The following is a 12,642-nucleotide window of genomic DNA, read 5'->3' as shown; positions in this document are numbered from 1 at the left end:
TCGTATGTAGGAACCCAGACTTAATTGTCACAAGGACTCAGTCCTGTACATTATATCTTGCAGCTGCCACCACAGAAGGCCCCTTTGGGAAAGTTTGTTGTTGTTGTTATTTAGTTTTTAGGAGCATTAGCAACTAAGGCCATATTGCTCCGGGATATGCGGTGGTCATTCCCTGACCTTTCTGCATCCTCCGTATTTGGTAGTGACGGGCTTGAATCCCGGTCTAATCAAGAAGCGTGTGCTACGCACTACTGCTCCTTCCCACCTGGCTATGGAGGCACCTGGGAAAGTTTGTATTTTTAACAGCTTACTGCCAACTCACTGGACATTAGGCCACATCTGATGGAGCTTGACTGTGCATGGAATCTGCTGGGCACCTATAACCTCATCCTTGCCATAGATACTAATGCCATATCTACCCTCTGGCACAGCATCTCCCTCCACTCATGGCAGAGGTACCATGGTAGAGGACTTTCTCACTGCCCATAACCTGAACTTACTAAACAAACCTAATCAACCAACCATGTTCTGTTCCACCACGGAACAATCTAATATCAACGTAACAGTGGTGCCTCCCACCAAAACTGGACCATCCATAATTGTCTCACCACTATCAACTGCATGTTTATCTTCTTTAGCATTTCTGGTGAGCAGCCATCTTATCATCTGTCCTATTATGATACTATGCACTTTGCCATCATGACTGCCAAGTGATCACCAAGACTACTTGGCAGTCTTGATGTATGTACTGGAATATATGCATGTAAATAGATAAATTGTCTGCTGAGTTGGGAGCAGTAGCAGATGCAAGGCAGCCATAAATCCCATGATGTAATGAACACTTATCACACTTCATTTGGTTTATGGAATATTTTGTTTTCACCAGTTTTTGGAAAGAGTAGGATGCATGAGGAGGAAGGAGAGCTATTTACTTAGATCGTTGTCTGACCCCACCAAGCCTTGGTCTTGGACCAATCGCAAGTGCTCACAAAATCCTGAGTTGGAGGAGTGATGCTTTTCTCATTCTTCATTTTTAACATTGAGTGTCACACCTATGAAATTGTAATTGTATCCTGATACCTGCTCAATGGCATAATTCATAGTTTTTCATAATTTTTCAGTGAATTTAACCTAGTTTCATCCCTTAATATGACAGGAAAGGGGCCAAATGATGGCAAGACAAGAGTAATGCTTCATAAGTGTAACAAAATTGATTTATAAATGAAAATGAAGCTAATAAAGAAGTATGAAGGAGGACAAAGTTTGTCTTCTAATGCCTGTGAACTTGGACTAGTTGCTTCAATGGTAAATACAATTTTGAAGGATAGTGCATGTATAAAAGAACATGTGAAAGGTTCAGCACCATTAAAATCCACAATAAAAACAAAGCATCATGCTGGTGCTATCCATGAAATAGAAAAGTTACAATATGGATGGAAAATCAACTTCAGAAGCATTCCTGATTAAGTTTAATGGCAATTCAAAAAAAAAAAAAAGGCTAGAAGTCTTTACAAAAATATTAAGGGGAAGTATGATAATCCAGATGCAAAATTTTAAACAGGTAATGGTGGGTCAATAGATTCAGGCATCAATCCGGTTTCCATAATGTGAAAGTAAGTGGTGAAGCAAGTAGCGCCGATTCAAAAGCAGCTGACTATTATCGATGAAGTTGGCTATACAGGACAATAAGCATTTAATACTGATGAAACTGGGTTATTTTGGAAGAAGATGCCGGACCATACATATATTTCTAAATAGGAAAAGACAATGCCAGGTTTCAAGGCGGCAAAAGATGGCTTAATGCTTTTGCTAGAGGCTAATGCAGCAGATGATTACAGGCTGAAACCACTGCTTGCGTATCCCATGGAAAATCCCTGTGCATTTAAGGGCATGAGTAAGACTACCCTTCCAGTTTATTTACAGTCAAATCCTAAGGCTGGCATAACCATTTGTGTTTCTGAAGACTGGTTTCCAAATTGTTCTGTTCCTGTAAAGAAGCTGTAATTGTTATTGTAAATAAAAAGACATTCCTTTCAAGATTTTGTTTTTATTAGATAATGCTCCAGGCCATCCTGCATATTGCTGTGGAAGTGACAGTGGCTACTGGCTTATGTAATTTGTAATCCCATATGCAATTTGGAAAATTCTGACTTATGTAAAACTTGAATTACATAAGCGTTCGCGAAACGGAACCCTTACGTAAACCAGAGAATGGGTGTACATGCTTTAAATTAATCAGCATCAACATGTCCTATTAATCTTTGTTAAAATCAAATTTTATAAAGTATGCTGAGACAGTAATCTATCATAACAATGGAGGTCAAAAAGGCCTATTGTTTCTTGTTTTTTGGAATTTAAGAAAGTCATAAATTTTGTGAATGCCTAAAGGAAAGGGTGCTGCAAGAAATATGCAAATGCAACATTTTATACACTGCAATAGATATTTTAATAAATAAGCATCATGACACAGACCCTCTACCCATTATTTCAGGGCACATTTTGCATTATGCTTTAGCAGTTTTTGCCATTCTACATGTGATTTCAAACTTTGAAAAGGATATCACATGCTGTTATTTACAAAATTTTAAGTGAATATACTGCAACTGGTACATTCTCATATTCTCTCAAACTGTTTATTATCTGTGAATTTCCCATGTGCAATTGCTGTGTCAGTGATACATTTTTTATTGCATTTCTATTTGTGGTAAGATAGGCAAAAAACTGAACATCTACAGTAACTACTCTCGTATAAGTCTTATTATTTAAAAAAAAATTAATTGTCTAATTGGGGAAATATACCACACAAGGGTTTGTTTGTTTGTTATTTGGTTTTTTAGGAGCATTAGCAACTAAGGCCATATTGCTCCGGGAATATGCAGTGATCATTCCCTGACCTTTCCACATCCTCCGTATTTGGTGGTGACGGGCTCGAACCCCGGTCTAATCAAGAAGCGTGTGCTACGCACTGCTGCTCCTTCCCACTTGGCTACGGAGGCGCCTACCACACAAGGGTATAAGTAGCTTAATGATAGACATTTGGAAAGAAACCTCTGGTATTAACTGGTTCTCCCTCCATGAGGTATGGAGTTTAATGTTGTCGGTATCTAATTTGAAATTTGTGCATTTGCCATAAACTACATTACTTTTGTAAATTTCTCTTCCAGGACATGATCACACTGGCATTATATATTCGAAATTGTGGTATAACAAGATGCAGAATATCCGGGTTGCGCTGTACTTGTCATAAAATTTCTCTCTCACATTTTCTAATTTGTCAAATTTTTGAAATGTTTCTCACATTTCTGGTTATCATCAGAAAGAAATTAAAAAAATTATTTTTAACCATTCATCGGAAATAAAAATACATGGATTATCCAATAAATTTGGTTTTTTATTTGTTTGCATGCTTTTCACTCCCTTTAATTAATTTTGCTTATTTTATATATATTTTTTAATGTTTGGGTATCCTCTTTGGTTGTTTGTCAAAGTTTTCACCATGACAACAAAGTATCAGTCAGAGGAAAGCACAGCTGACTTTATGTGTACAAAAGAGCCCCAACAGAATTAAAAAAAGTTGTGTACTGGTTTGTAAATTTTTTAAGCAGTCCAAGAGGATGATATGCTGCATAGAGGAGTAGAAGTTGAAAGCATCCTTTTATGCCAATGGTAAAAACTGGATGTATCCCTTTGCAGTTAGCGATGACTATAATGGGTTGTAAAAATTTGCAATGAAACATGGCCATAACGTGTGTTGTTAAGGTGAACCATTTATGATGGAAGGAACCTTTGCTATAATCTACAATAACATGCTACTGAAAGTCATTGAGGAAAGGCCATAAATGGAGCAGAAGAATGAGCAAGATGGCAGATAAAATTTAGTAATATATGCATTTATTAGATGTAGTTAGTTACTCCTTCAATAAATAAAAATAAATATCATTTATTAAATAAGCATAGCAACCATTACAGTTTCACGAACAAATGACTAAGTCTACCATGAAGTTAAAGTAGAAGCATATAATTGGATTAAAAAAAAAAAAAAAAAACACCACAGATTTTGTTAAACTTTTCAAATTTTAGAGGCCATCTGGATTTTGGGATTCCAAATACAGAGTTCCATACTGTATATCTAAATAAACAAATTGCCTTCTTGAAAGTGTATTAACCCAAACTTCAATGATTGTCTCATATTATGGAATCAACTTAAATAGTTTTTAGTTGTCTGCATTTATAAGAGCTGCTATTAATATGTAGGCATGCAGTTATTATAGATTTAGTTATGTGTGAAATGAAACCAGCTGTAATGGATTATAAAAATAACTGTATTATATAGATTATATATAAACAACAAAAAAGAGATAAACATTTATAAATGTGGTATGCACAAACAAAAAAATTATAACTTTCAATCTGCCTAGAACATATATACCTGTCTAGAGCAGGATAGAGTCCAGAACCATATGTTGCATCAAGCCTATCGAGCATCTGTTGGCAGTCAGCATAGCTGAACGGATAAGTAAAGGCAAAGTACAGAACAGAAGAAGAATCCTGAGGTAAGGTATGAAAGAAGGTCAGTACGAAATTTCCTTCATCTCCCGTCTGCTGGAGAAACAAATAGTAATATTCTGTAAATAAAAGGAATTATTTACATTAATAGCATTAGCATTGGTAGAGGCATATGATGCAAGAAAGCAAGCTTATGCAGCATCAGCCAAAAAAAAAAAAAAAAAAAAACCCACTCCCATTTCACCCCTCAGTTCGTTCGAAATACCTGTCCAGCTGAGCCTTCAATTTATTTAGGCTATCAACTCCCACAACAAGGGATGGAAGTCTATTCCACCAACCAACTACCCGCTGGCTAGAGGCAAATTTCCGCACATCTATCCTACATCTGTCTTTCCTCAATTTGAATTTATGCCCTCTCAGGTGATTATGCTGAGCAAGAGGAAGAATCCCATCGGCACTGAGCAAGCTCAAACCATTCAAGGCTTTAAACACCACTATCAGATCACCTCGCTGGTGCCTAATCTCCAGACAATGTAATTTGCAAAGCTTAGGCCTTTCTTTGTAAGAGCAACCCTTTGTTCCATTCACTAATCTTGTTGCTCTTCTCTGTACTCGTTCCAGCAGCTCTATACCCTTCTTGAAATGAGGCCTTCAAACCTGTATACAGTACTCAAGGTGTGGCCTGACCATTGCCTTATACAAGGGAATAATCACCTCCTTATCCCTGCTAGAAAAATTCCTGTATATCACTGACAAGACACCATGAGCTACTCTTGCAGCCCGTCTCCACTGCTCAGAAAACTTCATGTCTGCCTGCACAATTACTCCCATGTTCTTTTCATTCTCTACCACTGTCAGTGTAGTACAACAGAGTTGATACGTTGCTCTGGGGTTACTGTTTCCCATATGTAGTACTTTACATTTGGCAATGTTAAACTTCATTTGCCACCTCTCAAGCCCATCTGCTCAACCTTTCCAGATCCTGTTGCAGCAGCGTACTGTCAGTAGTGTCCTTAACAACCCTGCCAACCATTGTATCTTCTGCAAACTTGGACATTAAGCTTGATACACCATCATCAATATCATTTATAAATACAGAAAACAACAATGGACCCAACACTGAACCGTGAGGGACTCCACTAATAAAATTAGTCCACGATGAGCAGTGTCCATTGATTACCACTCTCTGTCTTCTCCCCCTCAACCATCCCTTTATTCATAGCAGCAATTTTCCTCCAATGCCACACTGCTCCAATTTGTGCAGCAGTCTTCCATGTGCAACACTATCAAAAGCCTTTCTAAGATCCAAATATATAATATCAAAGTTATTCCCTGCATCCAGTTCTTTTGTGACTGCATCATAGTATCCAATCAAATTGGTCAGGCAAGACTTTCCCTTAACAAAACCATGCTGTGTCTGAGCTGTAACTGAACTCTGGTCTAGATGATCCTGCAGTGCTTCTTTAACCAGTGCCTCCATTAATTTTCCTGAAACAGAAGTTAAACTCACAGGTCTATAATTACTTGAGTCAGCCTTTGATCCTCCTTTGTGAATTGGGGTCACTTTTACACATCTCCAGTCTATGGGTACCTCCCCAGAGTCCAAAGAAGCTCTCATAATTATGGCTAAGGGTTTGCTTAAAGCCTTAGCCATAATTATGATAGTCCAAGTTATCTCCTGTATTTCAGTTTATTATAACCAACAACCTTTCCACAGTATATCCCACTATGTGAAAACATTCAAATTTCACAATACTTTCACTGTGGATTATAACACACACACAGAGAGAGAGAGAGAGAGAGAGAGAGAGAGAGAGAGAGAGAGAGAGAGAGAGAGAGAGAGAGAGAGAGAGAGAGAAAAAAAAGCTGCACCACTTGTGAATTTTGTAAATAATGTGTTTTGCACTGCATTGTGGGTAGCAGAAATGTTTGATTTGTTAGATGGGATATATATCTCTGTGAATGAAATACAATAAAAAGACTCCACCTGATATACCTAACTGCCATAGATATCTTCCCAAAGGGTAAAATGCTTAATTAATGGAAATCATGCAACTGGCAATCATGACAACCAAACATACATTTTATTGCATTTACGTGTGCAAACTGAAATGACAAGTTAACGTAATAGTTAATGTAAATCAGCAAAATAAATCCTCAATATTTTGTTATTCCCCTCGAGCTGCAATTACAGCCTTGCAATAATCTGGCATAGAGTTAATCAACTTCTGGATATGTGGTTGCCCAATTTTGTGGTACCACACCCTTACAATGCTCTCCTAGAGCTGAATCTTACTTGTTGGCTTCTTCTGAGCAATTTTAGACAACATTATGTACCAGAAATTTTTAATAGGGTTCAAATCTGCACTGTTGCTGTGCCAGTCCAACACTGTAATGCCAGCATTTCTGAAGTATGACTGCACCTTAAGGAAGAAAAACGAGGGAAAACACTGGTGTAATAAAGATGAGTTTGTCTTCTTGGGAAACAAGAAGACAAACTCATCATTAAATCTAAATGGCATAAAACTTACCAATTTTGCTGTGTGGCAAGGTGCTGAGCCCATTGAAAAATGCAGTTTTGGATGTCTGTGTGGTGATCCCTAATAACGGGTTTCAGGCACTCCAAGATAGCAGTGTAGTTTTCTGCATTCACCGTTTCGTTTATAAACTTAATTTGCCCCACCCCTTTGCTTGATATGCATCCCCAGAGCATCTGAGCAGCGGGGAACTTTACAGTTGGTGTCATGCAGTTAGGATGGTATGCCTCCGATTTTCGTCTTCTGACATATCGCTTCCCATCCGAGCCATGAGGGTTGAATTTCGATTTGTCCGAAAAGATGACGGTGTTCCATTGCTCATTTCTTCCTCATTTGTTGGATCAACAAAGGCTTCTTCTTGGGCCAATAGGCATGTAGACCACATTCCGAAAGCTGTCTTTGGATAGATTGTGCACTTGTTTCAACACCAGAGGTCATCTCAAAGTCCAGTTTTAGATCAGGAACACTAGCACGGCAATTATGAAAGCATAGCCGTTTCAAATATCAATCTTGGGAAGGAGTAGTCACTTTCTTACGGCCTGATCCTGGTCTTCTCTTCATATCACTGGTTTCACACTTTAATTTCAGCACCCAGGATACTGTTGACTGGTGGCAGCCTATTTTATCAGAGATAGCATGTGTAGAAAGCCCTTCCTGAGACAGAGCAACTGCTACACTTTTTTTTCTTGGTGTCAACTGAACATATGGAGCCATGCTTAGACCTCCGCAAAACAGGATACTAATGAGCATGTATACCCTTTCCAACGCCATATTTATAAAACGGCTGATGCAATACCTTGCAATTACTGTCTAATGCAATAGAAGTATTATCTGACACAATACCTTTGCTTTGCGGCAAACAAAATGACTGTAATCAAACAATATCTTATACATTTCACTACAAATGTTACATTTTTCAAGGTGATGCAATTTTTTTTGTTCGCTGCTGTATATATACACACAGTTGTATCCTTGTATCCGCTGATTCGGTATCCACTGATTCAATTACCCGCAGTTAACCACGGAAAAAAAACTTAAAACGTACTACTCGCGTGTCCAATACGATACTTATTTTTTACGATGTCGATTTTAAATTGAATAGCTTCCCTTTGTTGGGTATGGTTTGGTCATCAACATTATAATGGTTCTTTAGAGATTTAACGGATGCACCATTTTCAAACTTTTGAATAATTTCAAGTTTTTGTTTAATTTGAAAACATAACTCTTGCATTTGCCCATCATTTTCGCGATTTCTAAACAAAAAAAAAAAATAAATAAATAAATAAAATAAAAAATAAATAAATAAATAAAATAAAAAATAAATAAAATTCCGCCATTCCTGACATAAATAACGAAACAAAATTTGTCCTTTTGTGGTGAGACGGAACACAATTGACGCACTAAAACAAACTAAACATTCGGTCTCTTTTTTTTTATTTTTGTTTTGAGCGGAAAGTATGAAGACAGTGGGGGTTGCAAGATAATAAGTACACTAATCTCCCAATTACTACTTATAATGCTGGTTCTTGTCGCTTATTTACAACTTGCAAAATATCTATTTATACCTATTCTAGTTATTACTTGAATTGTATGACTTCTGGTTGATTTTTTTTTTTTTTTTTAAATTTGAAGTCTTGAAGTGTCTCTGTTAATCCAATCCCTGTAAATCGATAGTCTGCTGTACTTTATTATTACCGTATTTAATGTTGGTAATGTCTTAGTGTGTGTTTAATTTATCGATTAAATTTTATTACACGTATGTTATGTACAAGAAAATCACATTATATATGGGGTCAGCAGGTTTTCGCTTATATCCGCGGTTTCAGCCATCCACGGTAGGTCTTGGGAACGTATGCTCCGCAGATACGAGAGTCTTACTGTGTGTGTGTGTATATATATACACACACAATAAGACTGTATATATATATATATATATATATATATATGACATAGTTAGATAATAATGCAAAGTCAGATGCTTAACATTTATGTTAAGCATCTGACTTAGCATTATGTTTGCTTCAAAAATGTTAAGGAAGCTTAACATTTTTGAAGGTTTCTTTTAAGTGTGCTGAATGAGCTACAGAAATGTATGCATACTGTTTCCATTACAAAGGAGAATTCCTTTGAAGTGTTTCTTTCATGAGTCAATACACGACTTCCACTCTATTGGTAGGTAGAAAATTCCAAAAAAGTTCAGAACTGTGATATATCATTGAACCTTTTTTGGAAAAATGGGAAAACTAATTCTTTTTCACAATGTCTATAATACACAAAGACTGTTCGTGAGGCACCAGATTGTAGGATTTCAGTCTTTATCCTAAAAGTTCTGTGGACTCTTGGGGTTGATTTAAACCTCTCACAAAATTTCAGTTCATTTTGAGTAAACAGCTGTAGTCTACAGTTACGAATTTCTTTGTTACAATAGTTTATATCAACTTCCAGCTCACAAATGTCATATTTGGGATCTGTTGGCATATGTTCAAGAATGTGGAGGTGGTACTGGTAGTTCAGGTCCGTGGGGTATTGCCCTTACAACTGAAGTAATGTTGTTGAGGTACATGATGCTCTGCATATTCTTCGCATTATAACCATCTACATTTATGAAAAAAAAAATTGCATTCATACGATCCAGAGATTCCCTGCACAACAAATGGAATGGCAAATGATGTGGCTGTCATTTTACGACAAGTCTACAATTGCAAGCCCCTCCACACATGTGAAAGCTTCATTTTATGGGGGTGGGGGAAGGCAAACTTTTATCTTTGTTACCTGATTTAATTCCAAAATACACATATACATTTTTCACAAATAATGTTATATCCTGTCCTTGTTTTGACACAATGTAGTTACCAAGAAATAAAAAAAATATATTTGGTTAGTCACCATAACCAAAAGTTGCCAGTGTCGAACACAGAATATGAAAATCACATTAGAGCATATACTAGTTAGCATGACTGCACTGACTTTCATCAACCGGTGAAATACCACCACTTTGCTTATTGGAGGCTTGAAGTGGTGAAACCCATGTTTAGTCTCTAGAGCAAAGTTTCTGGCATCCCCCCTCCCCACATACTTCTCCTTCAACCTGTGCACGGTACTAAGTACTATAGGTTTTGATACCTTTCGTGTTTGGCGTTTTCATAAAAAAAAAAAAAAAGCACTGAATGTGGAAGAAACACATTGAAGGTCTCAAGAAATATATACAAGAGGAAAGAGTCAGAGAAAGAAATGAATCTTAGGGAAGTTGGCAATCCAAAATGTGGAGCTTGTCTAGATCTTTAATGCCAGACATGATTAAAAGGCTTAGAAATATCAAGTACAACTACTTGAGTTTTCAAACTTTTCCAAAGAATTTGTCCAAAGATAAGCAAATGGATGAAGATCAACTCTGATGGAATTCATATTGCAATCACTAATCAGCTGGAAGGTTGAGATAGTTTAAGAGTTAGTAATTGAAGGATTTTTCCATTACTTTGGAAAGAATACAGGTCTTACTCTTAAGAAACTATAAAGAGGTGCAAAAAAAAAGGAGTTTTTTGTCACCTCTTTGTTACTTCTCGATACCTGTGCCTCTGAGAGTAATCTCAGGGGCACAGGTATTGAGAACAAATGAGGAATGATATTATGTGATCCTTAACAAAAGATTTGGAAGAAAAGTACAATGTTGATGAATCTGCTTTAACTGAGAAAGCAATAGAATCATCATCAACTATCATTTAGACAACAAGCAAGTTTTCTTTTCTTAGGCTCTTCAAATTGAGTTTTGACTGATTAATAATTAGTTTACAATTACTGCAAGCTTTAGTGAATGGAATGTGTTTAGCAGGGCAGGAGGCGATTTACCAACGTCACAAGACAAGATTTGGAAGAAACGTAGAATGCTAATAAGTCGGCTTTATTTTTAGCAATAGAACCATCAGGTGGAAGCACAGTTGGACAGAGGTTGCTACCAATATATCTGGCAAGAGACCAGAAGGTTCAACTATTCTTTAAAAAAAAACAAGAAAAAAAAAAAGTATTTTTTATTCTTACTGTTCAAAACTGAGTTTGATTGATTAATAATTGTTTTAAAACTAGTGCAGCTTTAGCGTAGGGAGAAAATTAAGCTGGAAATTTGGATACACACCAATTGCTGTATATTATACTCTTGTCTCAAACAGCCTTAGCATGTTTATTGGAAAACCAAGGTTTAGATAAAGGAAGAGGTTTTAGGGTGGAATAAAGGATTTCATCCCTAAATAATTTAACTTACATGATCTGAGCAAAATTTAAAACTAATTCTACAAAGGAAAAGAGGAATATAAATCATGTAAATCATCCCAATTCTCATAACGCCAAATGGTGTGTGTGTGTGTGTGTGTGTGTGTGTGTGCGCGCGCACATGAGAGAGAGAGAGAGCCCACTGAATAAGAGACCATCACCATTTGAAGAATTTTTATATTAAAGCATTGTTGGTGAGTTGATCAAGAGTGCTGGGTATGTGTGGTTAGTTAGGTAAATAAACATGCTGTGTAACATCATTAAAAATCTCAATGCCTCACCATCTAGATCAGCTAGGTCTGTGTAACTAGAAAACTGAAACCAACTGCAGTTGTGAACATTAAAATCACCAGGAAGAGTATTTCACTGTATATTTGTGAAATGAATGAGGTTTTTGGGAGGTTAAGATCCTTTTGCAGATAAGTTTGTTCTATTTGTTTGACCATTTATGATGTATTGAGTAAGTAAGGTGAAAGCGGGGGAAGGGGAAACACATGGATTAACAGAATTTATGGATACAGTGTAATACACAGCAAAAATAACCTTGCCATGACAGTGCCTCACACACTACTCGGATTCCCTCCAGTCAAAAAATGGCAAACTAGAGGAAGCAAGAGCATACAGTAACAGATGCCTCCAGCAGCTGTTCTGCAAAAACCACTTTAAAGTTGTACTTTTAAACTGTAAGGAAAACTCGATCCCTCCATGAAGCCTATCAAAACCTCAAAAGGCATGACTCATACTGCACGACAGAAGAAATGTGGGGATGTCAGAGCTTTCCTCTGAGACTTAACACTGGAGTTTTACTGCTTTAAACCTGAAATGTGGTAGTATTGCATTACTTCATGAGAGTCATCTACCACCTATATTGCCAGGTAACACAGAGGGTAAGCCATTTTTCTGTGTGATTCTTATGCCATACCTGCAACCCTGCTTACACTGGTTCACACCTGAATGGTCACCTCCAGTATACTAAGTACAGTTCCTAGCCTTGTACATTGGTGTACATTCAGGGTTACTAGTAATCCCACCACTGAGAATGGGCAAGCAGAGGATTTGGTTGTCACAAACCAACCAGACTTTGCTGAAATTTGGTCCAATTAACTCATAAGTGGGACCAAAATATCAGTTCCACCAGCATTTTCGACTCCTAGGTACCAGTGCCAGCAGTCATAACAGAAGTCTGTGACAATTTTCAGGGACCAAATATCAAGTTTAAAACAAGTTTCATTAAGCTGTGCAAGAACCAGCAGTCTACTAATCTGTTAAACTCAGGAACATGTCATATGTAATGTGAAAATATTCCATATTTCATTTCCATAAAATGTCCACATTA

At 37.0% G+C, this 12,642-nt stretch overlaps 1 protein-coding gene across 3 annotated transcripts in view; it reads right to left on the bottom strand.

The window, feature by feature from the left end:
* Nucleotides 1-12,642, bottom strand: part of LOC150081023 (cytosolic carboxypeptidase-like protein 5) — a 119,567-nt gene that overhangs the window by 58,578 nt on the left and 48,347 nt on the right. For 2 of the 3 annotated variants that reach the window (XM_090380980.1, XM_090380982.1), the window contains exon 4: nucleotides 4,430-4,602. In XM_090380980.1, the coding sequence (XP_090237106.1) occupies nucleotides 4,430-4,602 (173 nt within the window). The remainder of the gene's footprint in view (nucleotides 1-4,429; nucleotides 4,603-12,642) is intronic. The other variant, XM_090380981.1, reaches the window with a different exon arrangement.

Source organism: Mastigoproctus giganteus, chromosome 9 (genome assembly GCF_048544385.1).
Source record: "Mastigoproctus giganteus isolate SK-2022 chromosome 9, ASM4854438v1, whole genome shotgun sequence".
Taxonomy (NCBI): Eukaryota; Metazoa; Arthropoda; class Arachnida; order Uropygi; family Thelyphonidae; genus Mastigoproctus; species Mastigoproctus giganteus.
Note: the sequence above shows the minus strand (reverse complement) of the source record. Positions and strands in the feature narration are given on the sequence as shown.